This window comes from Lepisosteus oculatus, chromosome 1 (genome assembly GCF_040954835.1).
Source record: "Lepisosteus oculatus isolate fLepOcu1 chromosome 1, fLepOcu1.hap2, whole genome shotgun sequence".
NCBI lineage: Eukaryota > Metazoa > Chordata > Actinopteri > Semionotiformes > Lepisosteidae > Lepisosteus > Lepisosteus oculatus.
The window spans coordinates 68,246,218-68,274,110 of record NC_090696.1 but is presented as its reverse complement, the minus strand read 5'-3'; the positions used below and the strand labels follow the sequence as shown (position 1 = coordinate 68,274,110).

Sequence of the window (27,893 nt, the reverse complement as noted above, 5' to 3'; positions counted from 1 at the left end):
CTTTGTCTTTCACATACCAAATACACAAAATATACTGTTTCAGCCCGTCGTTACACAATCAGATCCGAAAGCGGAAAGGCCTAAACGAGTTTAATGTGCTGACTAGCAGGGAATAAAATCAGGAATTCAGCTGTGAAAGCGTGCAGATGTATTCGGGTTCCCCTGCAAAACGATAACCAGGGCTGTCTTTTACCGAAACACTGTTCAGACCTGATAAATAAAATCGACCGGGTGACTAACAGCGACGAGCTTCCTCGTGGGATGGAGTGTCCTAATTTTGCAAAAGCTTTGCAATGTCCTTATGAACATGAAATGATAACCTGAACTAGAGAAGCGTCGATATTTCTGTCCTGGATACGGTGTAGCTACAGGGCGCTTTGCTCACACCTCCCCGCTAGGCGCGCTCTAGTCGAAGCGCACGTCTGGTTTCAGGCCACACGCTTGTTTTGATCGTGGTGTTGATGGCCTCCGCTGCCGTGCAACCCAGAAGGAGTGAAAGTTAGCATTGTGCGCCCGGAAAATGCCTCGGAAGAAGAAAAGCGCCCAGAGCCCGGCCAGGGTGCCGAACCCGAGCGCCGGCGAAGGCGGCAGCGTTACGGGGAAAGACGGAGCGATGTCGCGGAGGTTTGGCACGGAGCCCCCCAGCTCCAGCTCGGGCAGAGAAGAAATCCTGAACCGCATGAGGGAGATGTTTTGGCACCTGGACCCCGAAGTCATTTATATCGTTCTGTCCGAGTGCGATTTCCAAGGTGAGCGCGGCGCCTCGCTGGGCACGTCCGCGCACCCAGGCTCCCCCACGGGAGAGCCGCACATGCCCTGGAAATCGAGGCTGAGGGCCCGGACGGGGCCTAACCGGTGCTGCCCTCCACCCTCTGACAGCAGTGCCCCGCACTGCAATGTAAACAAGTCTTACAATCCGGCAGTAGATGTTTTTTTTATATATATATAAATCGTCTCGGCAGACTTCAAGTTTCGCTAAAGCTCGCACGGACATGCACGCTTCATGACCACATCTGAGTATTCTCAGATTTATCTGGTCAAATGGTCAAATTCAACCCACAACAGCACAGTAACGATAGTTTTAAGTTGTCCCATCCAAGAGAGTTTCAGGTTGTCCCACTTTGCAATAGCCGTGCACTGTTTTTCGGGAACGGAAAATTATGAGTGGACTGTCCACGTTGTTTGAGATGTGGGGTATTACTGTATTTATCCCAACTGTTGCGTTTGACATTAAATCAGTGGGACATGTTGCATGTCTTCAAATCACATATTTCAGGCTGTTGTCCCGCAGTTTATCGGTCAGTGTCAGGAATGCTGAAATCGGCGAATTGAGAAACAGGTGCTTGCTTGTTCAGTTGAGGTGTTAACACCAGGGATCAGGTCAGTCCCTATCAGCTGTATATAATCAACCATCTTATGGGAAGTTGTCGGTGTTGCTTTTTTTTGACGGACCGATACTTTGTTTCAAATAGTAGTTTTCAATAATAGTTATATGTTTTTTACATACAATTTAAAAATTGGTACAGTTACAAGATAATAACATTGTGCGTTTCTAGATAATATTATTTTTTTACATAAAAATGAAGACATTTCAAAAGCACAACCCCCTAGCTATTTTAGGGTCTTCCGCGGGGAACAATGTTATTTCCACTCAGATGAAGCATGAAGGTGTCTTTTCCGAGTTAAATAACACCTTTATATTTTGCCAAATGTTAAAATCCATGCAAATATGCCTGGGTCCATACTAAACTCCTGTCAACATGCATAGCTCAGTGGCACAGAGGATTGCGAATTATATAGGCAAAAGGTGATACTTACAGGTTGCATGTACAGAGATCAAGTTATTGAAGGGATAATACGGCCATTCCTTGATTCATGTTCATAAGGGAAAAAATGTGTGAAATGAAATTCTTATTACTTTACACATAAAGCCTTACGATTTGCTCCCATGGTCTAGAAAATCGCCCTGCATTACTCTTTTGTACCCCAGCCGAGCACCGAATAACCTACGTAAGAACACTATTGCTGCTGCTGTTACCCAAACGGTTAACAAGGCTGACTCCTCCTGTTCCCCTGTTTCCCAGCTGAAGCGGCGATGGACTCCCTCCTCATGCTGTCTACCGCCGCGGAGGGGGCTTCCCCTGCCTGCTGCCCCCTGGGCTTCGAGTCCACCACGGCGCTTTTACCTCCCGGCCCCCCAGCTGGGGCCCACGCCTCCCGAGCCGTGGAGACGAGCCCCCCCACCGTCGCCACCGCCGCCGCCTCACAGGCCAGCCTGCGGGACCTGGACGCGATCGGGACGCACCTGACCGAGGACTTTGACGAGCTGATAGACAGTGAGTTCCGGGCTCTGGCGAAGGAGCCGTTCGACGGCGCTGTCCAGCCTGCCGAGGATTCGGGTGTCAGCAGCGAGCATCCGGGGCCGATCATGTCCGGCACGGCCAGCAGGTCCACCCCAGAATGGCAGCAAGACAGGGGCAAGGGCCCCAAGCAGCAAGAGCTTGTGCCAAGCTGTTCCCCAGCGAGCGGGCTGAGTTTAACCGGGGCAGGGTATTGCCCCGGAGAGACCACTTTCCTCGACTTCAGCCACCTGGCGCTGGAGCCTGAGAGCAGCAGGCAAGCGGCGCTGGACTTGGGGGATAGCGGGAGACCCTCTGCCTTCCAGGCGTACAAGAGCTCCAGACCTCCTCGCGCGCCCCCTGCTGGTGGTGGGGAGGGCAGCAGCCCGAATGGGAGCGAGCTGGGGGAGGCGGAGCAGGGGACGGGCCACGGCTCGGAGACCCGCGCTGCGGACCGGTCCCTGAGGTCGCCGGCCGCGCCCGTGATCTGGAACACCCAGGCCCCGGAGTTCCAGCCGCGCAGCAGAGCTCCCGCCTTCGTCACCCCCCTGGCGGCCGATCCGGGGCACTGGAGGCCCGGTTCCGACCCGGGAGCCGGCGGCCGGGCGCCTCCCTTCAGACCGCCCGCCCCTATCCCAGCATCCCGGGCCCTGCCGGCGCCGCCCCGGCCTCCACTGCACGGCTCTGGGAAGATACCGGTCCTGGTGGGCCGGGTTCTCGTCCTGCTGAGGGGTGCGCCCGGGTCCGGAAAGTCCACCTTGGCCAGGTACTGCTAGCGCGGAGGTGTGCGGCCGGGTCAGCTCGCACGTTTGGAGAATTGTTTCATTCCGATAAATTGCTTAGCTTTGCAAAGGCGTGTGCGCAGGGATTGTCCTGTGCCAGTCTCTTCAGTCGGGGTCATTGTGATCCTTGATCCAAAGAAAACCATCTGTATCGTCTCATAATCCTTTCCAGGCCGCACTAACACACATATTGCTCACACCACCCAACAGGGTGTCGTCTGAATTTTTTTCTGAAAAACAGTCTTTTCAGCTGAGCACAGAGACCAAGGGTGTCGAGTGGCAGGAGATAAGTGGAAATTACGGTGTGATGAGATAAGGACAGAACTGTAGGCCCACAGGTATTTCCAGGGACGATGCCTAATGCCCTAAGAAATTAGACACAATGCCTAATTTCTCATTATTGAAACAAGTTTTTCAAAATAAAGCCAGTGCATTCTTCAGTCAACATTGGGAGATGGGTTTCTGTACAACACTCTTTTTTTTGCTCTTTGTGACCTGTTGGGACCTGACACTCATGCTAGTAGATAAAGTCGATGAGGTCAGTATTTGGTCTTCAAATAAGAGGAAGGGAAGATTTTCAGTGGGCAGTGACAATAGACCGCAGAATCAAGGAGGTCACAGGCTAGAGATCACCTCCCTACAGGCCTACAGTATATGAGCACTGCTTATTTTGTCTATACAAAACCAAAACTTCAAACCATAAAGTGTTTAACATTATTTAAAATGGTACTTTCGGCATACAGTAGTTCACTAGTCTCTAAGAGCACATCCCATAGTGAGCAGGCAAATCATTCTCTTGAGTTAAAATGTTGTTTAAGACTTACTTGACTACTGAGCACAATATAAAGCAGTTTGCCACTTGTGTCTTGATGCGAGAACATAAATGCAATTGATTCAATCTGAACAAGTAATAGGTTTATTCCATGCTGAAAAAAAAGAAGAAAGAGAACACAACGTTTCGGCCGTGGAGCCTTCTTCAGGAGTGATTGATTCAATCTGTCCTGTTCATCATGTGCGTAGTCTTTAACTGTACTCCCTTTAGTTAAAATCTTCAAGCTAAGAAGCAACAAAAAAAAAAAATCAGTACCAGAAGAGATTAAGCTGTGCAACGCTTCGGGACACGAAGTAATTTGATGCGTTGCTTTGGCCTTGGTCACTAGAAAATCACCCGAGTGTGCCGGTGCTGTTGTTCCACCTCCTCCTGAGTGAGCAGTGTTGTGGCGTTATTGTGTCCAGGAACCTTCTAGAACAGAACCCCGGGGGTGTCGTCTTGAGCACCGATGACTACTTCTGCCGCAACGGAGGTTACAGGTTCAACTCCTCCTCCTTGGAGAAGGCGCACGAGTGGAACCACAGACAAGGTAAAAGCGGACGCCGGTCTTCCGTGCGATATGGCTCGGTGCGGACAAACTGTGACTCGCACCGACGACCTGGCCAGGAGGGGCCCAGTGTCTCACGCCGCGCAGTGGGAGCGTGGGGAATCGGGAGCTGCCATTTTTATTTGATCATATTCCCAGATCTGAGCTAACAAGCGAGGGGTTGTTAAAGCCGTGCCGGCAGTTGCTAGGATAATTTTTTTCCCATTCTGCCCCACCAGTCGAGAGCGGTCAAGCCAGCGGCCCTTGAAACGGGGAGTACTTAAGGTAAACTGAAAAAAAGTTTGCGAGAATTGTCGCTGTGCAGTAAAACGGTTTTGAAGGAGAAAAGGCTGGCAGAAGTTCTCCAATTCAGGTCCTTGGTCACCACAGAAGTCTTTTCATTTCAGTCGAAGTGGTGGAAGGTGACCGCTGAGGTTCCCAGGATGATTTAAAGCAGTAGTGAGCCATGTGTGGTCCTTGGAGACCAGACAGTTCAAAATAGTACAAAAGTACTGCAAACCTTTGTTGTACATGTAAAATAAATTGTATAAGGTTCACTGCCGTTTATAACAAGGTGGTATTAGAAATCCCAATTTCACAGGCTGTTTTCCTGTTATTTCGTGCATGTCAACACATTGAATATTGGAATTGTTACCCACTAAGGCATTCCCTTTACTGCCTTAAAAAGGTACCCCCGATTAATCTGTAAGAGATACTTAGTATTCAATTAGATGTGCTTTTTTTCCACTTTTAATTGCACTCTTGCAGCGGTTTTTGACTCCACACAGTTCATGTTGCTCCCCAGTGTTTTAAAGATCCCTGTTTAGCTAAATCGTACCATGGTGCTGAATGATGCTTTTACTCTAGCATCTCAGCCTAGGGTGACCACTCTCTTACTGGTGATTTGGATCAAGCTTTCCTCAGGTGAAATCATATACCATACACATGTCATATGTGTATTGACAAGGATTAGAAGTCATTCGTTTGTCGTATTTGACAGATCATAGGTTTTAATATATTGTCATCCCAGTTTAGCTGCATATGCTAAGCCATAGTGCTTCTCTATGGCTACAAACACCTCTTACTGATTTTTGTTGCAAGAAACTGATTTTTTTTTTATCCCTTTCCTTTTCTTCCTCTTTACAGCCAAAGAAACGTTTGAAAAGGGAGTCTCTCCAATCATAATTGATAACACGAACATGCAAGGTTGGGAAATGAAACCGTATGTTGCTATGGTTAGTGTCGTGTGTGTCTACCAGAATGCTTTGGAGCTGAAAAGCAAGAAGATCACCTCTCTTGCTAATACTCTCGAGGATCTGCCCGTGCTTTACAGCATCTTCTGCTTTTCTGTAAGGCAGTCCAAGCTTTGTGAAACCTAGTGCTCAACAACACATGACTGTTCATTGGGTGTTCTCGTTACAGAGGTTGAATTTGCTTGGACAACACAGACTGCAGTGTTAAATGGCAAAACGTTTACGAGCAACTGCATGCAATTGCTGGTAAGGGTTTATTCCAGGCTGAAAGGGGAAAAAAATAGACAAGATGTTTCAGCTGTGGAGCCTTTTTCAGATGTCCTTCTTCTTCACATCCGAAACGTTGTGTCTCTTTTTCCTTCAGCATGGAATAAACCTGTTCCTTTGCAGCCTGCGCATGCTGATGCAGCCCCCTACGTGAACTACATGCAGTTGCTCCTTTTGTGGTGCAGTGCCTTACATTACATTTCTGGCTGTATAATAAATACAGTAGTTTGATGCATCATGGGAAAGGGAATTGGATGAACTAAACAAGTGTCAACAATGAACAAAAAAACCCTGTGAGGTTCTGTGATTCACTGTGTCAGAGTGTAAGATCCACCATCAGAAGCAGTTGTCACTGAACTGAAGTGTGGATTAATAAGAGTAGAGTCAGGGAACTTCGTCTTAGCAATGGAAGAGACTCTTCCTCCTGTTTTTCCCAATATCTGAGAGGCTAAAACACAGTTAAAAACACTATTCAGAGAGGCACTTAGAGTAGCCGGCACCTCTCTTTACAAATCCCCTCTGGTATTAGGACTGTTAGAAGTATTTTGCAGTGAATTGTATGCTTTGTTCGTAAAATCTTATTATTTATGGAAGCTGTGGTCTGAAGTGCCGGGCATGTGTGCTCTGTTTCCCAGGCTCTCCGGTACAAATACAGAGTCATGTTCCGGGAGCCAGACAACTGGTGGAAGACCAAGCCACGAGAGTTAGAAAGGTGAAGCCTTTTTTTTCTCCTGCACCATAGACACGCAGACACAGACTTACACTTAATAATTATCAGAATAATTTCTTACACTTATATAGCGCTTTTCTGGACACTCCACTCAAAGCGCTTTACGGGTAATGGGGATCCCCTCCACAACCACCAATGTGCAGCCCCACCTGGATGATGCGACGGCAGCCACAGTGCACCAGTACTCTCACCACACACCAGCTCTCAGTGGGGAGGAGAGCAGAGTAATGAAGCCAATTCATAGATGGGGATTATTAGGAGGCCATGATTGGTAAGGGCCAATGGGAAATTTGGACAGGATGTCGGGGTTACACCCCTACTTTTTTCGAGAAGCACACCGGGATTTTTAATGACCAAAGAGAGTCAGGACCTCGGTTTTACATTTCATCCGAAGTCAAGATCACTTGACTTAAATTTGACTCAAGCATCAGATATCGAATACTGACCTCGATAAATTAGATGCAAATACAGTCCCCAATATTAAATACGAGCATCGGTGAAACTGCAGTTTTGTTGTGTGATCTGGACCTTTCTGGAGGTTTATCCATTTGTTATGTGCAGCAGATTAGTAAACTATGCAGGCCACATTCGGATTTTTACGAGCGATCCCCTGTTGGCAATGTCTGATGCCTAAACATTTCCACGCATCGTCAAGCCTGGTTAACGCTTCGGTTTGGGTCATTTTGTCTCCTCTTATTGACAGTTGTAGCTGAGAAACTGAACAGACAGGTGCTCCAGTTCCAGCAGCATGCAGTAGGAATTGAACATCCATAGTTCCATAACAACATGGATAATTATAACATCTGGGCTATAATTAAAAACACCAAAAAGGTGATTGACTCGAACTTCGGTGCTTGCAGACCTGACTTTGCCGAGCTCTTCATTGAGAGTTGCTTTAGCTAGAGACCTGTAGCCTGCTGTGTCCTCCTGTCATTTCTGCGTTGTTTTTTAGACGCACCAAGCACGGGGTGAAAAAGGAGAAGATCAAATGGATGCTGGAGCACTACGAGCGCTACGTCACTGTGCAGACCATCATGGGCTCTGAACCTCCCAGTGGAGAGGAAGAGAGAAACAGTGTGCCTCTCTCCCAGGAAGAGACCTCCGTTCCTGAGTGAGTGCTTTCCCTTTTTGGCTGGATTATTTGTGTTGCAGTTATCCAGAAAAGGCACGAAGGGCTGGAAAGGAAGGGAGGTCATCTGGCTGTTCTTGCTTGTTGGGTTGCAACTGATCAGCCAGGTAATTGGACGCAATCGATCTATCCATGGACTGGCGTTCCATCCAGGGTGTATCCTGCCTGGTGCCCACACCTCCCCCTCGCCATCCTGTACTGGATTCGCGGCTTGGAAAGGGAGTGGATTTATGATCCGAGTAGGATCCAGAGTCGTCCAGCCATTTCTTGGAAGAAGCCAGGGTATCGGCCATTGCTTTCCTTGGGGGTTTAGAGTCTTACATTTTATCACGTTTTCTTTCATCTAAATATTTTAGTCACTTGTACAAGATGGTAGTCAGTGGGGCAAAACCCAGGTGGTGAAGCGTTTAAGACTTCTACCTACAATGTATTGTGTTTATGCTTTCAATAGCTTTGCAAAACTAGATGATTCAATCGGATCATTTATTATTATTCAGCTACATCTATATCAGGCTTATGATTATATAGTGCCCTTCAAGGGTATTCGCTGGGACAGTGAAGTCAAAACTGTGATTTCCTTCTTTAGCGCAACCGTATAGATGGGTGCAGATGTCAGTCAGTTTGGAAAGAAGTGTCAAATAAATGATCGTTGTAGCCGGAAGTACAGCCTTACAGTGTCAAAGAGGAGATTAAGATGATGCCTTTACTCATATTCACAGCAGACATAGGAGAATCTGTAGTTCAACTTAACACATCATAGACACCGGCAGTCTGTACATAAATCGCAACTGTAAATATTAAACCACTTTGCCGAGGCGATATCTGATCTTTTCTTTCCATGTTCTTTAAAGTAGTGTTAAATTAATGTCAGCATCAAAGTGTTTTAGTATCAAAATAGATTAAAATAAGAAATTACAGAGTGAATCACTGAATTGGAAGCCTGGGTACATTGTGAGTATTTTAACTGGTGCAGTTCCGGTTTGTATCGTATGAATTAATTCTGGTTTTTAGGAGAAAAAAAGGAGTTTGAAGTTGAGCGTTTCGCTCCGCATGCGTTCCTGGTTTCTTCAGGACAGCTTTGAAATGAAGTAATAACCAGGCAGAAAACTTCAGATAGGACGAATATTTGTTACTATGAATTGCGCAAATAAGCCAAATGCAACACTTAGGGTTGGATACAGATATTCACAACTCCGGCACTTACCAGAGGCCTTCAATAGTTCAGGTTGGGCGGGTCCTGACCGTCAAAGGTAAAACCAAATTGCCATCCTGACGACTTTCCCCTTCTGTGTCGTGTCAAGCAGAGCCGCGAAAGTGGAGGCGGGGCCTGACCTTGTGGAGGAGCGCCACTCCGAACAAAGTTCAGGGGAAAGCGACCTGCAGCCCCTCCCCCGACCCGAAGCATCTGCCGCGGGAGAAGGAGCCGCCCAAGAAGAGGGCCTGTGCCAGCGCGAGCCCGCCCATTCTCTCGGCCCCCAGGCCCGTGCGCGGATGGAAGACCCGATGGGCCCAGATCTGCGGTCGCCGGGGCCGATAGACGCCTCTGCCTCGGGAGCCGAGGCGGCCGTGTCGTCGGCCGGTGGAGGTGGAAGTCAGGCCGTCGGCAACAAGCGCGCTGAGACGGGATGGGGCGCCGGTGTGGTGGAGTGGGATGCTCGCGAGCCTCCGACGGCGTTCTTCGAATCCATCAGACAGAGAGTGAGGCGGAAGAGAGGGAGCCGGCAGGGCGGGCGGAATGGCGATGTGAGCGGTGGCGGTGATGCTGCTGAGGGGACGCGCGGGAGCGAGCGAGGAAACGGGTTAGCAGGTACCCCCGATCGACAGGGTGTCAGGCCAGAACTGTTAAGTTTCGTTGGGGACTGGCCCTCGGGACCGGTACTGGAACAGCGGCGGCGAAGGCCGAAGAAGGCGTCGGCGACACAGGAATCAAGTGACGAGTCTGACAGCTCCAGAGAGAGAGGCGGAGAAGGGAAAGAGCTTCTGGATCTGCTGGACCTCCTGCGGGCGGGGCCAGACGGGACCCGAAACCCTCACACCCTCTCGCCAGGTTCCCCGGATTTGGAGACTTTTGCGCAGAACTCCCACTCTGAAAGTTTGAGTTTGGAAACCAGCCCCCACCCCGAAGAGCCAGGTGGCGATGCTGTCCTTGACGTGGGTGCGACAAACTCGGTCTACACCCAGCCAGTCGCCGACACGAGACCAGAGCTTTTGGACTCTGCTGCAGATTGGCTGACCAGTGCGCCGCTGGTAGAACAGTCTGGGAAGAGTCCAATCACACGGGAGCAGGCAAGAGTTGAGTTATGGGCACCTGGGGAAAGCAACACTGGGACAACTGATGAAAAAGAAGGTCAAACAGATGTAGCTAGCGGAGAAACAGAGGAGACTGGGAGTTCTGTGGACTGCCACTCTGAAATCTCTTGCCAAAATCAGACAGCCCCACCTGGAGCTAGCAAGTGCCTGCCTGCGGATAGCCAAGACCGAAAATCAACGGAAAGCGGAAGAGGAGGAAAAATGTGCAGATTGGCACCGACGTTTCCGAATAACTGCCCCGCTTCTCCAGAGTCCTCGAAAGATTCTCCTCGGGCGACCCCGTTTGACAGTGCTGCTCCAGACAGCACTGCTAGCATCTCGACCCAGACGATGCCACACGATTTCACTCTGCTCTGGAAGGCCAACAAACACGGTTTGGATGTTTCTGGGCTGGTGGTGTTTCAGGGGAATTCCACCAACTTTCAGCCAAAGCCCGCGGTGAGTCTCGAGAGCCAGGAAGTGCCCTACAGGGTTGTGCACGATAAAGGCACGCAAGTGGAAGAAACCGAGTTAAGCACCGAAGACAAGCTGAAAAACCTACAAATCCTCAGTGAGCACTTTAAATTGGTGTCCTTTGACGTCTTGAAGGACCTGTACGAGAAATGCAACCAGGACATGGAGTGGACCACTAATTTGCTGTTAGATTCCGGTGAGCAGCTTTTCAAAGAAGATGAGATACTGTGTCCCGACCAGGTGAGGAGACAGCCTGAGCTGTGGTCCGTGGGAGGTTCCGATTCTGATGCCTGGCCCTGCGCACAGTGGGATGAATCAAGCGTTCAGAGTGTCCCTGGTGACCAGCATTCAAGAACACCGGCAGAGGTAACTAGCAGTGATGTCGGAGATGCTAAGGATGAAGGGAGTCCTGGTCTTGCGTCTTCTCTGGAGCTTCTGGATGAAGGCTGTCATGGGGAAAGGGGCTGGCAACAAGTTGTGGAGGGCTGCCCGAGTGAGCTGCCCACAGAGGCAGTAGAGCATTCTGTCGGTCAGTCCACAGCTGAGCCCAGCGACCGTGAGCAGCCGCCCGAGCTGAAGCCAACAGAGGGAGGAGGTGAAAGGGAGGACAAATCCAAGACTCAGAATCCAAGCGAGCTGGATGAAATACTAGATCTGCATGAAAATCTGGGCGCAGGCCTGGGTGCGCTGGATGAGGCAGAGGGCTGTGGGGCGGTGCCGGAGGAATGGGCTGAGGCAGGGGCACTCCTGGCTCCTCCTAGTTCTGTTCCGGCCCCTGAAGTGAGGAAAGAACACAGTCCGGCCAAGCAGCCACCTGAGAGGACGCAGCAGGCGCTTGATATCGAGACCCTGGAGCTGCGCTTACCCGCTGAACTGGCCTTCCAGCTCAGCGACCTGTTTGGATCTGTGGGCATTGACCCGGGTAAGGAGGACTCGCTCCTTTGTGTTGAGTTGGGAGAGTCAGGGCGGGTGAACTGAAGCGTGTTTCTGCAGCATAAAGTCTGCGACCTGACAAAACCGCACCGATGTGCGAAGTGCGCTTGGGGGGGGGGAAAAGCACATTCAAAATTTGCAAAGATACAAAAATGAATAAAACATTACAATCGTGTGATGGAAAAACAAATGGAAACTTTTGTTTGTTCCGTGTGCTTCAGTTGAGCTGCTATTCTCCGTATTGTACCTCGGTGGTGCTTGCTGTGGGTGTATTAACATGAACATCTTTGACACACCCAAGATAATACCAAGATCCCCAGCGCAGCAGTGCTTGCATGTCATGCAGGACACTTTGCAGAAGGCTGAGTTTTCCGTACGGTATATCGCAGGCTTGGAAACATTTAGGGAAACCCAGATGTGTCCCAGGGTGTGGTTGGTGGAGGACGTATTTGTAATGAATAATTACTGCTTCCCTTTGTCTAGCTCCTTTCAACCCAAAGCTTCATGTATAGGAAGGGAACACATTACATCCACCACTGAAGTGCAGCACCCATCGGGGTGACTCGCGGTAACCAGTCCGTACCAGCAGCCCCACTGCACGACAGATTGGCTGGCGAAGCAAGGAATTACTTCACCAGTTCAATTCAGGAGGAGATGTAGGGGGGTAGATCGTTTAAGGCCATTGTCACAGGATTAACATCCCCCAGTCTTATGAACAGTTCGGTGGGATTTTTAATGACCAAGTCATCAGGGTCCTAGGTAACGCAGATCCAACATTTTGTGCAGAGCCTCTATCAGAAAAGTGTTTGGGGACCAAGCCAGTTAATAAATGAAGGCATTGATTTTTTTAGGAAGGTGTCAGATGCATTTTGTGTCGATTGATCTCGTTCTCTCCAAACAGGTATTTTAGCCTTCGTTTCAGCAAACATTTACAGCTTTGTACATTGCCTTTGGTTTGTTTTCAAGGGGCTTTATCTTTAGAAGATTGTGTTGTCCAAATTGACCTGAACCTGGCAAAACTGCTGCACCAGAAATGGAAGGATACTATTCAGGTTGGTGGGAGTTTTTGTTTTGTACGAGACGAGCATTGTTTCGTTTTGAACTTTATTTTTGTTCAGAATGTTACAAAAAACACTCCTGAATATTCTCGTATAGGTATTCAATGTCAAATTTGACCATATTTGTTTAGAATATATTCAAAAAGTTCAAAAGCAAGGGAGAAATAATGAGTGTATCACCTGTATATATACATCAGTGTATTGATGCTGCTGATTATTATGTAAATATTTAATGAGCAGGTTGCTGCAGTGCTGTGTGATAAGAGTGGTTTGGCCTCAGAATGTGCAGCACTGACCTCTTGGCCTTCAGTCACGCCATCTTCTGCAACACCTCAGTTCAAGGCTCTGCCTTTCCTCTCAGGTTGTCTGTGGAATTGCGTTGACAATGTCAATATTTTCATGGAAGCCGTGATGTTTTTTTTTTTTACCGCCAGTTATTCCATGCAGTCGAAGCAAACATCAGCTGAGCACGTACCGTGACCTGCTTAAAATGGGGGGGGGATTGCTAAAAAATCGCTTCAGGTGGTGATCCATCCAGCATGGTCAAAATGCACGCTTCGATATCTGATACTAGAACAGGGAAAGATCCTTAACTTTGAAATCTGGTCTTATTTCGTATAGACCAGCCTTGACTATATTGAGCTCGTATCTCACTGTCCTATGAATGGTAAAGTTTCGATCAGCTTAGTTAACTGCACTGCTTTATGTTGTCTAGGTGTTCATTCCAAGTGATCCCACACTTACTTCTTTACGTACTAAAATTCACTGACCTGGTGAGAGACCCTGATGTGGTAGGGTGATTTCCTGGGGCCAGCAGGCCCTGCGGTTTGCATTTCTGTGTGCGTGAAAACGTTCTGTCATCTTCCCAGGAGCGCCAGAGGCAGGCAGCTCTCTCCTACCAGCTGCTGGAAGAAAGTAAGTGATCTCCTTTTGTGTCCTTCCTTGTTTTGGTTCCCTTTAGTAACTCTTGTCCATTTGCTTACAAGGCCCGGAACTCTCACTACCATGCTAAATGGCTTAAGGGGAAGTAAAGTCAGAACTTTCTGCAGTTGAAACAAAGCCCTGGGAACCTTCCCATTTTTCTCGTGGATAGTTTTTGTCAAAATGGTTCTCTCTTTCTCTGAAATCTGCAGGTTCTTACTGCCTTTTCAATTGAAGTATCATTTGTTTCTGGGTTTCTGCCCCCCTATTTCCTGTCGTTGCGTGTCTCAAAAAAGCAGGTTATGAAAAAAAAACTACCTTTTCAGTAGACGCTTGCCACTAGAGTACTTCGTTATCATGGTGGACGATCAGAGCAGCAGGAGGCACAGTGAGACAGCAGATCTGAAACGTTTTAGACCTGAAGCTACCGAGCTTCAAAGTGCACACGTTTATAACAAACACAGATGCAAAAGAGAGCCAAAAAAACGACCTGGCTCAGGTGTTTCTGCGAAAAAGAAAAACCAGTGCATGACTTTCCACTGCTTAACCTTTGCAGTGTCACAGTGGGCTTCACACACTGATTCAAGGGAAATTTCCTCTTATTCATGAGCTAACTTGGTTTTATGTGTGCAGAATTATTATTATTATTGTTGAATAAAACACATTTATTAATAGACACTACCATGGGTCTTGGGTCCTGGGTGTGAGGTAAGCATGTTCTCCTTGAGGGTTTTCCCTGGGTATTATAGAGTACTTGTGTTCCGCAATGGACTGGTGTTGCATCCGGGGATTAATTCTGCCACACACCCTGTGCTTCCAGGATGAGCTCCGGACTCCCTGGAGCACCGACCAGTGAGTTTGGGCCGCAGTCTGCATGCAGTTATTGCCTCAGAAGGATGTGGAATCCAATAGTGACTTGTACACTCTGAGCTTCACTGTATCACTTGTACCACTAGTGCCTGGTGGCAAGTGCAAGCCCAGACAAGAGTTGAGTGGGTCGGTAGCTCTTGCTCTGTCTGCATGTAGTGCCGTGTGAGGTGAGGGAGGAAAGGCACACTTCTCCCCACAAGATGTCCTCACCAGCCACCTCTACCTCCTGTCCTGTTTTCCAGGTGCTGGGCTGTGGATCGACTCCCAGACTGACAGACTAAGGAGAACTGGTTGGAGTCCTGTCTTTCCCGGGGCTGCTGGCCAGTCAGAGCCCCCGGACAGCGTTCTGTTCATGGACCACTGGAGCACCCCGATGCCCCACGTCTCCCTCAGGGACATCATGCTGGAGGAGCAGGCCCTGCAAGAGCACTTGGAGAAGGTACGACAGCGGCCAGCAGCCCAGCCATGAGCTCTGTTTGCTCTCCTAAGTCTGTGGTAATAGGCCCAACGTGGTCTCGTGAGCAGCAGATCTCTGCGTTATAGAACGCGTAATGCTTGTGGTCAAATAAACTTCATGTCTGTGCACCACCAGGTAACTCCTTCCATGATTTCTGCATATTTCCGTGTTGGTGTTTGTCTTTTTCAGCTTGTGGCCTGCATTAAATCAAATCGGAGATCGGTCTGCCAATTGCCCACGGCAAAGCAAATTGCCAGTTTGTGTGTTGGACGCATCCCATATTTACTCCATGGAAAGAAAACGTCACATGAACTTTTCTCGTTTGTCGTTTTCTTTTTGTTACCTCGTGCTCTTCAGTCAAAGCTGAACAGGGACCTGGACAGAAAAAACGGAGCCGCCCTGTTAAAAGAGCAGGAGCTTTATAAGATGTTTCCTACCATAGACCGCCACTTTCTCCTGGACATCTTCAGGGACAACAAGTAAGGATTCCTGTGATGTGTATCCTGTGAGAGGTGTGTCATTGAGAAATGACGTTGATTTATTTTGGAAAATGAACTGTAACTTACATAGTACATTAGCTGCAAGGGGATTGATACACCTGGAGTATTCCACAGAGCCATGCAAGAGTGTGATCCTGGTGAATAGGGTTAGGATTATCTAACAGGATTAACCTTTTACACAGCTCTCTAGAATACTCCAAGTGAATCACTTCCCACGCAATTATCACGAAAAGCAGGACTGCAGCAGAAAACTTTAATCGTAATCTCTCTTATTTCGGACTTCCTGTTTGAGGGTGGTTGTGTTGTTAAAACACGTATTTAAGAACACATATTTTAGAGAGAAAAGGGACATTTCACCATGCTAGGCTGCTTGTCAGTCAGAAATAAGATTTCTTCCTGCAGGTACTCAGCGAAGAGCTCTTGAGATGAATACAAGGTTCTTATTCCCAAATGCTTAAGAAAAATCAGGAGGAGAACAGGGTGATGAAGCCAATTCATAGATGGGGATAATTGGGAGGCCATGATTGGTAAAGGCCAGGGGGAAATTTGGCCAGGACAGTGGGGTAACACCCCTACTCTCTTCAAGAAACGCACAGGGATTTTTACTGACCACAGAAAGTCAGGACCTCAGTTTTAATCTCATCCGAAGGACGGAGCCTTTTTTACATTTATTATACAGTATAGTGTCTCCGTCACTATAATGGGGCATTCGAACCCAGACGGACTACAGGGTGAGCTCTCCCTACTGCTACCACTAACACCTCTTCCAGCAGCAACTGTAGCTTTCCCAGGAGCTTTCCCATCCAGGTACTGGCCAGGCTCAAAACTGCTGGGCTTCAGTGGGCTGCTCGTGCAGTTGCCTCATTCCATTCACTGAAATCCAACGTTTCTTGAAAAAACAGAACTTGATGGCAATCTTAACGAAAACTGCATATATAATAACCCTTTCAGAGTACAGCCTCTCACAGCAGGCCAAGGCTCTGTGTGTGTTAGAGAGAAAAGAGTGACATAGTATTCACAGCCCATGTACCAGAACCAGGCATGTGGGTTTAGCAGGTCTGATGCTCACTCGTCCAGATTGGCTCTAAATTATGGCCGACATGCGGTGCCGACTCTGACCAGTTTGCGCGCTGTGCGTCTTGCCCCCTCACAGCTACTCTCTGGAACAGACGGAGCAGTTTTTGAAATCTGTGCTGGATGAGGGCCCTGTGAAGACAGTGGTGGCCCAGGATGTCGCCCAGCGTGTTGAGACCCAGAGGCCCCTGGTCAAGGAGAAGGTAGGCCTCCGCCATCCAGGTCAGGAACTGGGATCAGTCCGGTAAAACGCTTTCGGCTGGACTGGGTATAAGGATGTGGTATATGAGATATATATACACCTTATGGCATATATTAATATAAGGGTGTGATATAGAGCAGTACATTGTAGCTATTAAACCACTTAAGGAAAATGATCCTTATTTAATATAGCAACACTTCGCTTAGCTCCAATTGACCATGTTACTTTTTGTGCGTTACTCTAATTACTCCTAGTACATGTTATCAGAAGCACAGTGTTATTCTGTCTGCTGCTTATATGGGACCAACTGACGGTAGCTCACCTAGAGCATGCTCAGCTCAGCACAGGCTGTGTTTGTGCTGACGGCAGAGTGAAATGAAAAACGTCACGCAGGTTCCTAGCCAATGAGAGTGGGGCGTGATGCGTAGGTTTACTATACGGCCAGTGAGATCTGGACAGGTGCCGAGTCCCCCAGTATGAGCCTCAGTCTGGGAGAAGCCAGACAGCTGTTAATCCACGCAAGCTCCAGCTCAATGTATTGATGCAGAGCCCAATTTCATGGATTTCTACTGCGGCTAGAATTTAAAAAGGCAGTCCCTTCTGTATAAAATTGATTTCTAATTGTATCCTGTGGTAAAAATATCACCGATGCCCCAGTGAAACCCTCACACTTTGCTCAAATATGAGAAACCGCACTTCTGGGGGGGGCACATTCCCATTGATCATTTCCTCTTTTTGCTCTGATTCCTACGGGGCTTCATTCCCTGGGACACATCTTCACTGCTAAGCAAAGTGTTGCTGTGCTTAGGATATGTAATACTTCACACAAATTTCCATGAACCTTGAAATAACATTATAAATTTACTACCTCCATGTATTCAATATGTCACGTCGTGTACTGCGTCACGCTCTGCAGATTGTTCATGCTTATGAGTCTCTCAAGGAGGCCTCAGCCACAGTAGTGGATTACTTGCCTCCTTTTCCACAAGGATTTAGTTTTCAGAGAACCAAAGGCATCTGTGTTCAGTGGTTCAGGTGGGTGGAAATTACTCAGAGCCAGCGTTCTAAGGGAAACCGCTTCTTGTCTGGGAGCTCTCCCTTCCCTGGGCGCGGAGGATGAGAGTGAATGTCCGCGTGTGAGAGATGCCCATCGTCCGTTTCCGATTCCCAGAAGAAGGTGGCGAGGGAGACGGAGGCGGCCGGGCTGTTCCAGGACACTGAAGACCCGGACTACGCCGACTTCCGAGCGGAGGCCATCCTGCAGCACCGGAAGCAGCAGGAGTGCTTCAGCAAGGCGGCGGAGGCCTACAGGCAGGGCATGAAGGACGTGGCCACTTTCTACGCCCAGCAGGTAGGCCCGCGAGAGAGGCTGGGCTGCGATCCCTCTAACGAAGGGCTGGATCCGTGAAAGACGTTCACGCTGTTGTGGTTTGCTAAAGGAAGGAATGACCTATTGAGTGAAGCAGTTTAATGAATTATTAAGTAATGAATATATTAGTGTATCAAAGATACGCAATAAACAAAGTCATTCACTTCATATCTGAGCAATGCAAATGGGTTAAAAAAAAGTAAAAAAAACAACAACAGATAAATCAAGTAGTCGGTGTCCGCTGAAATGCTTCTAGAAGCTGAAAGTGACACGCAGCTGGAGTCTCAATGCGTTCCCTGACTACTCTGGAAAACCAGAGTGCTGCAGTTTAACGGATGACGCAGTGGCCATATGTGAGCCCCTGAGGCTGACCGTGCGGTTTGTGGAGCCAAAAGAAAGGACAGCTCTGTACTATTGGATGATTTGTCAGATCAAGATAAATTAATTTGTTATATTTGTCCCGTCTGTCACTTGAGTGTTGGAGGCGTTGGTGCAACCCCAAACGCTATCCGAAAACAGGGTCCAAACCTGTCTTTGCTCAGGTTTCGTGTGAAAATAATATTATTACTTTATTGTATATGGCGCCGTAGGCGGCTTGTCATCTCAGAGCTGACCTGTGAGCCCAGTATGTCGCCAGCTGCTCATGTGGCTCCTGTCTCTGTCCTCTCTGTCTCTCTGCAGGGTCATCTCCACGGCCAGAGGATGAAAGAGGCCCACCGGCGCGCGGCCTTGAGGATCTTCGAACGAGTCAACTCCTCCCTGCTGCCTCAGAATGTCCTGGATCTCCACGGCCTGCACGTGGACGAGGCCCTTCGCCACCTGAAGATCGTGCTGGAGGACAAGATGGCAGGTCAGAGAGGGGGCTGGGCGCGCACCACAGGGCGGCTCTTCTCTAGCGGGGAAAACAGGTTGCTAAAATTTTGAAAAGAGACTGCGGTAAATACTTATTTTACATGTCTCAGAGCTGTATTAGCTTCAAAACAGTCATGACAAAATCTTGGGGCATTGAGAATTTTTCTCTTTATCCACATATAACAAAGTTTAAATATAGATTTGTTTGTTTTTTTTTCTGTCAAAATGAATTGCAAATGTTATTTTGGTAAAAGAGTGTCAGTGTTTTTTTATTTTCTCACAAATTAGTTTGGGTTTCACAAATTTTATGTTATCACAAATGAGTTTCTTGATTAGTTGAAAATGTATTTAATGTACATCTTGCATGAAAACGTGCATCTTAACGTTCGTAATGTATAAAATGCAACAATTTAATGCCTCAGAAAACATGATAAGGTATTGACATACAAGAGGCTGCCAGCTATATCTAGCTGAAATCAAAATATGGGCTAAGAACTGAAAGCAAAAGCAAGCCACAAATCTCAATCTCCCTGTTTTTTTATTCTTTTCATTTTTGTGAAGTCAGTAAGTGGCATTGGTGGAACAATAGGTGGCGCTCTGGCCCTCAGAAATTCAAAACCAGTGCGGCAGTATGGCAACCGGAGACTTGCAAAGTAAATTATGCTTAATTAACATTCAATTTGTACCAATTAACCAATTAATCATTTCACCATTAATCCATCAAACTAAATATATAGTAAATTGGATGTTCATGAGAAGCCATCATCATACGTTACCAAATAAAAATTTCCAAAAGAGTGCAGAAGAAGAACGTTCTGATGAATATTTACTGAAAACTAGATTGCAGACATCTTTACGAAATTGTATGTCCTTTACAGACCAAGAACTTTTTACTCCTATGCCCTTAGGACCCAAGGCATGAATCAGAAAAAGAAACACACTTTTTTCAGTGGTCTTGAATTTTAGTAACATTTATTTATAACAATTTAAAAACATTCAGTATTTTCCAGCTGGTTATTTAACAGAGTTTCCAGTGCCTTACTTAAATTAAAATGAGAGCTGGGTTGTGTTTTTTTTTTTTGTATTTCCTGTATCAGATGGACTAAAATGTTCGACTAAATAGAATACTCCTTCCTCACTTAGTGAATAAGAAATGTACAGAAATGTATTTTGTGGCCTTAAAACTCAGGAGTGTCCTTACCCCTTCACTGGGGAATCGAGTGTATGTTAATCTGTGTCTGTCCAAGAAGATTGAACACAGTAACGGTGGCTTATCAGCCAGTATCAGGTTATAGCTTCTTGGTTTTATCATTCTGACCCTCAATGTAGAATTAAGCCCTGAAAAAAGTGTAAATGCAAAAGAGAAGCAGATCTGTTACGCTACCCTAGTGGTCCGCCATTGATATCCCACTCCTCCACAGAAGATATTTTTTAACAGAACAATCCACTAATTTAATAACATTTACATACGTTTGCCAACAGGAAATCACGCAGCGACGAGTTGTCACTCAAGTCTCTCCAAGTGCTAATAGCTGAAATAACCTTAAGCCAATTTGATTTGTGTGTACCGGTCCAAAAACATTTTTTTTAAAAGAAAACAATCGAATCAATCAATTTGGAAAGAAAAAAATAAAAATACATTCCAGCATGTTTCCAAACCCATTTTTCCTTGGTTGTGGGTAGTTACATTAAAAAGAAAGGAGGTGACAGGAGTAGATAAATTGTGCTCTACACAAAAAAAAAACGAAAATTGAATTTTGAATTTATTGAAGGCGGAGCTGGCCTTTCATTTTTAAAGTGTAGTGGTGCAAAGGGATTTATGGATGTGGTACAGAGAGACGTACAGACCCCGCGTGGCATGATCTGGCAGGAGTACAGAGAGGAACAGGAACAGGAATGCCCCGTTGATGGAACAAGCTCCAGGTGCTCCAGAGGCAGAAAGGAGAAATAGTGCTGAAGAGAATTGTGTGCTAAAAACCCTTGCGTCGATCCGTCACGCAGGATGTTCTGTTTCCCACAAGTCTATGCAGGCAAAGGGGCAGCAGGGAGCAGGTGTCCCTTTTTAACTGTTCAGCCATCCTCGGTACAGCAGAGCTCGCCACAGTGAGTGGCACTGTGTATGTGTGTGTGTATGCACATTGGCATGGCATGGGTTTGTACCGCTCGGATTCCTCTCTTGCTAGAGTGCCAGCGCAGTGGCGGTAAGCCTCACCTCTCTGTGATCACGGGAAGGGGAAACCGCAGTCAGGGAGGAGTTGCTCGCATCAAACCGGCCGTCATCGACTACCTCACTCACCACGACTTCAGGTGAGCCGCCCCCTCTCGGTCACAGGCCTGCGCTGCTGGGCTGTGCGGGGCTTCTGGGAGTCTGGGGGACAGAGGTTTGCTGGCTCCACAAACCGCACGGTCAGCTTCAGGGGCTCACCTATGGCCACTGCGTCGTCCGTTAAACTGCAGCACTCTGGTTTTCCAGAGTAGTCAGGGAACGCATTGAGACTCCAGCTGCGTGTCACGTTCAGCTTCTAGAAGCATTTCAGCTGACACCGACTACTTGATTTATCTGTTGTTGTTTTTTAAACTTTTTTTTAACCCATTTGCATTGCTCAGATATGAAGTGAATGACTTTGTTTATTGCGTATCTTTGATACACTAATATATTCATTACTTAATTATTCATTAAAACAAGTACTGCAGCCTGCAGGTTGTAAACCCCCAGAATGGACTAAGCTGCTTTAAAATGAGGGTCTCGTTCTGTAATTTAGGACTTCTTCAACCTTCTTGACACAGCAGTATTGTGGATTTACACAGAGGTATAGTGCATCATTGAATTGTGATTCTGGCTTCCTGTCAGTGTCTGGTGCTTCCTCCTTAAACTGTAAAGCTCATCCTGAGCACTGTCAGCTAAGCCTGAATTTGAATCATTAATAGTAAAGAACAGCAAACTAAATACAGTAGGAGATGGCCGATAGGAGCAGTGTGTGTTAAGTAGCCGATCGAAGGGTAAACAGAGATATTGTCATCATTATTAGTGGTGGCTTGTAAGTGAGAGCAGATGGTAGTTTTAGGGGATTTGTGAATATACTGTATACCTCTTTAAACAAAGAATATTTACTGGAAACTAAAAATGTGGCAATAAGCCGAACAGAAACCTCTGTATTTTAAGAGCTGTGGTTTAATTTTGCCGGATATGTGATTAACAGATTTTCTGATTTCACAAAATGCCAGCGTTTTTATCGGGCACTTAATTAGTAATTGGAGCTGTGTTGGCTCAGATGGCAAGGGTGTTAGCTCCTGGCTGGAAGGTCCCGGGTTCGACCCCAGGTAGGACAAGCGATGTAGCTTGCTCTAATTCCTTCCAGACAGCTCCTAGGTCCACTCGCCCTGCTTTCCGAATGAGAACCGGGGGGGTTAAATCCTTCTGGGGGTGACAGGCCAGCCGGAGGGTGATGCTGACCACATCACCTTGGTGGTTGAGAACACTGGTTGCCCTTGCACCCCATTCCCCATGGGCCTTTATGGCCTGAAAGGGTCCCTACCTTAATTAGTAAATGTGTGCATTTTGTGGATGCCAAGTTGCATTTTTAAAGCGAAAGTCTAAGAGAGGTGTTTGCCCCAGTATCCTACCTGAATGGCACTCTCTGGGTTTTTTTACAATCTGGCCTTTCTGGTGGCTGAAGTGAGTCCCTTCATATATGTAAAGCACTTTGGTGTGAAAAGCCCCATATAATGGCAAAGGAATGAATTATTAGTAGCTGTTGGCATTAAATGTTGGATTTTCAGTTTCCTGCGCATCAGAATGAAGAGTAAGGAGCAGCATGTCTCTTGCCCTTCTTATACATCATCCATTTAGTGTTTCTGGCGTTACCTTGTGCAGAACTGAAAATGAAATAGTTTGCCTATGTAGGTCACGCAGGGTAGAGCAGCTTGCGGCGTACGTCGCGTTGTATTCAGACGAAGAAAAAGACTTCTTCAGGCCTTTTTTTTTTTTAAAAGGGTGGAAATGCTCTTTTTCAACCCTGGGATTTCTGATAAGGGGCTGGATTACAGTCTATTGGCCTGTCCTACACAGACTGCAGGAGCTGGCTCTTTGTCGCCAGCGAGAGAGAGAGACCGGGCGTCCCGAGTCAGTGAATCCGCAGCGCTTCAGTTAGCTGTCGGGCTCAGCGTGTGGCGCACAGATGCAGGAGCCGAGGAGAGCTGGTGAGCTCAAGGTTTGAAACCACAGCCACCGGCAAGCTGCAGATTTCTGTTGTAGATAACTACCTCCCGCCAGCGAAGAGAGCTTTATTGGGGTTTGTTGTACAGCGAAGGAGCCCGCTCGTCGTTGCTTTTGTAATATGAGCGCGAGTTGGGGTTTTGGTTTTCAAAATTTCGCTCCTCACTGAAAGAGCTTTTTTTTTATCGTGACTTTTCAAGAGCGATTGAACGCTTTCTCACGGAACCGGAGCTTCAGTGTGCACAGATTTAAAAAAAAAAACACGAACTACATTCTTTAACTTTTTCAGTTCTTACAGAAATTGCCTCACCTTAAACTTTTGTTTTATTCGCCTTTTCTCAGGTTCACGGAACCCAAACCAGGACTCCTGCTCATCTCTCTCAGATAACAGACATCTTGACAGTGCCACAGAAGAGCGGCTGTGAAGTGCAATGGACAATGTGTTTTATTTTTAACGTGAATTTATATAGTATTACTTGCATACATGGTTTTTATATATATATATGCATTCCTATTTGTATATATTTGGACATGTATGCTTATACATCTGTATTTTTATAGTACTCATTAGACCAAATACTAATATAATGATGTTATGAATACATTTTAATATGTGAAGCAGTTTAAAAAAAACTTTGTATTATTTTTTTTATAAATTGTTAATGAGTTTATTATTATTTTGATTGGGGTACAATTCTTAAAAGGCAGCTGCAGTCCAGATTTTACACACACCAAACTGATATTGCAGGTTTTAATACATCTATTTTTAACATTCCTATCATATCACTGTTACGGTTTAAAAACGTTTTTTTTTGTGTGTAAATGTACAGTAATTGCCGTCTTAATTTGGAGGTTTTAAATTGGGGTGGCTTTTAATATGTTTTTTTTTAATTAAAGAAACATTTAAGTCTTAGTACGTTAGCTGCTTTTGAATTGTTTGTACTTTCAGAATTTGTTTTGGTTGCTGTATAACAGGACGGTTAACGTGGATAAAAATTGTCAGCACCTCTGTGACCATTCGGGATTTTATTTAGCAAGGAAGGCCAGGAGCAGCTCCACGGATTTGGACACTCGAGTAGAACAGATGGGAATGTTTAGCTGAGTACACCTTCATGAATAGTCAGTGTAGCAGCACGCTCTGTCCCAGATCTCAGGGAATAATACTCACAACTGCGGCTTGTTTGTCAGACACGCCATTAATGACACATCCTCCATTTTCATGAACAGCGTCTCTCCTTTTCTCATTGTTCTCGGCAGTTTCTCATGCAAAAATAGGGTTTGGTTTTGATTTCAGAATGGTTCTTTTTTGTTGCTGCCTCCTCCTTTGTTAAATGCAGTCCTGGCTCTTGAAGTAAAAACATCTAAATACCTCTGTAAGTATTCTAACATACAATGTGTGTATCTACATCCCTAATGCCTGTCGGAGGCTGCTAATTGAGCTTGCACACAGATTGGCAGTAGCACATAAAAAAAGAAGGCAGTTCACACACTGTTTGCTGTTGCATCTTGCAGGTCTTTCTTCATACTTCTGCTGTTCCACTGGGCAGAAGGCAGGAGGCTCAGAATAGCTCCCAGCACCATCGACTGAGTCTGCCATCAGGGAGAGGGGTTGAAGTTAGTGGTAACGTGCTCGTTCGTAATACCTTCCCTAGTGGAAGAAATCCTAACTGCCCAGGGAAGGATCTTTAAAAGTAATTAGCATCTCAATCAAAATTTCTGCTTTCCTGTCTGTCATAGTGCCTCTTCAAGCGTCTGATTCGAACCGGTGTTTCACAGAGATGATTTCTCTGAGGGAAGTTTAGCTGTTTCTTTTCCGAAGCCAGTTAGTTTTGTATTATTTTTTAAGAAAATGTCCCTCAGTACTAAGCTGTTCTCTAAGGTGGCACGCTTTATTGAAAGGCATCGTTTAGAATTGCTTTTCGATCAGCCTGGTCCGGGTGGAGTTAGTGTCCATCAGAAACATTGTGATATCCGCTGAAGAGAACAGAAAAAGCGCTGTCAACAGATTTTGCACTTGAGAACATGTTTCTCTGTAGACCGGCGAGCAATTGCCAGAGAACAGGCAGTCAAAGAAACCTCAAAAAAACTACCTGTGCTGGATGGCCACCAACTAACTCCGCGTTCTTAAAGATCAAACACGACAAGTTTAAAAATCACTTGTGTGTCAAATTCTGTGTGTGCCCTCTTATCCCTCTTCTGATTTGCAAAGCATAATGGTACTTGTGAAAGATTATTAATTAAATGTACAAATGTATCTGCCTATTTAGTCATGTCAGGTAGCTTGTTGTGACTTAAAGATGTCAGTTAGAAGTCATGGTGTCACTTCTGCTCTGGCCTGTATTGTTTCTAAGGCGTCTTTCAGGCAGTCCTGCACTGCCCTTCAGCAGCAGTGAAACCCAGTGTAGAAGCGGGCTCTCTGATGACGTCACTTAACACATTTGGTTGTTGCTCTTCTGATAGTCATAATGAGAGACTGATGAAAATTTCCAAGACAGAACTTGAAACACAATGGTTGGCAAGAGCTGTGCAGGACTCTGTTGAAACAGGCATGCAGTTCATGGTTGTGAAAACGAACGCAATACCCCACAGAAAGAAAGTCTTTAAGGAATCGCTCCTAAAGCTCATCACGCCACGTAACCACGCCATTCCAGCCATTTTGCTTTCACGAGGTTCCGTTTTTTACGCATTTTTCTGTTCATGTTGTGCAGCTCCTCAAGAGCTCTAATAAATTCACTTGGTGTTTTTAAGGCATGAGCTTTGATACCTCAGTATTATTACCAAGAAGGATTAGAAGTGCCATTTAAAATATCTTATTCTTCTTTTTGGGACCCACATGATCTGGTTTAAGCTGAACGCAAAATCATTCTGTCGTATTTTGTGTTAAACGAGAGGAATCAATTCAGTGGAGGCCATGTTGGTTCCCTGCTTGTTATGAGCTCAGTCTAAGTCAATCCTGGTCATGTCAGACATCTAGCAACCACACTGTGTGAAGCTATGGACACAGTTAAAGTATTTTCCAAGTCTACAAATGGTACACCACGCAGAGACACTTGGGTTTCTGCACCTGTCTGTGTTTTCTCTTTAGAATATTTTTAAATGGGTGAAATTGAAAAATAAATGTATATTTTGAAGCACACTGTTTTTTTTTTTACTTTGATCTGTGATTTGTTCAAAATAAAAGCAATTGAATTTATTGGCAGCTGATTTCATTCTTTCACCTCCACATTTATACTTCTGATAAACCGATGTGTGTTTTTGACCGAAGAGCTAACAGAGCATGTGTTCGTGACTGCAAAAACTGAAACCGTTCGCAAAGGAAATGTGTGTGAGCACGTGTTTTTGTCCTCTTTTAACACAGGAACTGACTTTAGCCTTTTAAATTGTACTTTGTTTTATAACACCGAACATTAAAACACAACAGTGTTGTTCAACATGAAAGCTAACAGTGTGGTCTTTAACGAGGAGAAGCATACTGTACACTTCTACATGATTTTCTAGTCTCTGTGTTATGTACTGCACTGAAATTGTAAAACTACAGTGAAAAAGAGGGCATCAGAACAAATAATAATAGCTTACACTTATATAGCGCTTTTCTGGACACTCCACTCAAAGCACTTTACAAGTAATGGGGACTCCCCTCCCCTGGCCGCATGGCTGTAAATGTCTTGAAGTTCTGGTACAAGTTTGAAACGTCCTGGATCAGGCTTTAGCAATACAATGACAACACAGACACGTTTTCTTGGCATAATCCAGACAACTACTGCTCTTATCAAGACCAGATTTCTTCAAACGGTGACAGCTTTATAATATTGGTAGTGCATTGAAATATCTGAAGAAAACCCATATTGGTGCTGCACATATTTTTGGAAAACCCTCTAATGCTGCATAGGCCTTAAAGATGTTTGATGTTGCTTTACAGTATGCTGATGCTCCTTAGCCACACAATGACCATAGTTAATATTCAAATGCTTCATGTGAGAGATAATTTGGAAATAGCCATTCGAAATGTTCTTCAATGACCGACGAGAGGCCTGAAACCAAATGTCATTAAAAGTAAAGTCAGCGATTTTCATGTGCCACAACACATAATCCCTCTACAGTTAAGTAATGTAATTGAGCATCATAGTAATTAAACAATTACCGTTGTATAGACAATGGTTTCCAGAACAACCCAAAATGAACTGCAAATCTTTGAGTTTTGCTCACATCTTTTGTTCTTGTTCACATTAATGGGATTGAGCAGAGTTTAATAATAGCTAACACTTATATAGCACTTTTCTGGACACTCCACTCAAAGCCCTTTACAGGTAATGGGGACTCCCCTCCACCACCACCAATGTGCAGCCCCACCTGGATGATGCGACGGCAGCCATAGTGCGCCAGAACGCTCACCACACATCAGCTATTAGTGGGGAGGAGAGCAGACTAATGAAGCCAATTCATAGATGGGGATTATTAGGAGGCCATGATTGGTAAGGGCCAATGGGAAATTTGGCCAGGATGCTGGGGTTACACCCCTACTCTTTTCGAGAAACACCCTGGGATTTTTAATGACCACAGAGAGTCAGGACCTCGGTTTTACAACTCGTTCGAGGGACAGCACCTGTTTACAGTATAGTGTCCCCCTCACTATACTGGGGCATTATGACCCACATGGACCACAGGGTGAGCGCCCCCTGCTGGCCCCACTAACACCTCTTCCAGCAGCAACCTTAGTTTTTCCCCAGAAGGCCCCCATCCAGGTACTGACCAAGCTCACACCTGCTGAGCTTCAGTGGGTTGCCAGTTATGTGTTGCAGAGTGATATGGCTGCTGAATGA

The 27,893-nt window shown here is 46.2% G+C and overlaps 1 protein-coding gene across 1 annotated transcript; it reads left to right on the top strand.

The window, feature by feature from the left end:
* Window positions 1-215: 215 nt before the first annotated feature.
* On the top strand, window positions 216-26,266 carry n4bp2 (NEDD4 binding protein 2). Its single transcript, XM_015345586.2, has 16 exons — window positions 216-749; window positions 2,085-3,105; window positions 4,358-4,482; window positions 5,626-5,714; window positions 6,635-6,711; window positions 7,682-7,840; window positions 9,163-11,543; window positions 12,521-12,606; window positions 13,482-13,527; window positions 14,646-14,842; window positions 15,218-15,339; window positions 16,514-16,637; window positions 17,808-17,987; window positions 18,687-18,855; window positions 21,041-21,164; window positions 23,416-26,266. The coding sequence occupies exons 1-16, from the start codon at window positions 521-523 to the stop codon at window positions 23,459-23,461; spliced, it is 5,175 nt and encodes a 1,724-aa protein (XP_015201072.2). The 5' UTR covers window positions 216-520; the 3' UTR covers window positions 23,462-26,266.
* Window positions 26,267-27,893: the final 1,627 nt, after the last annotated feature.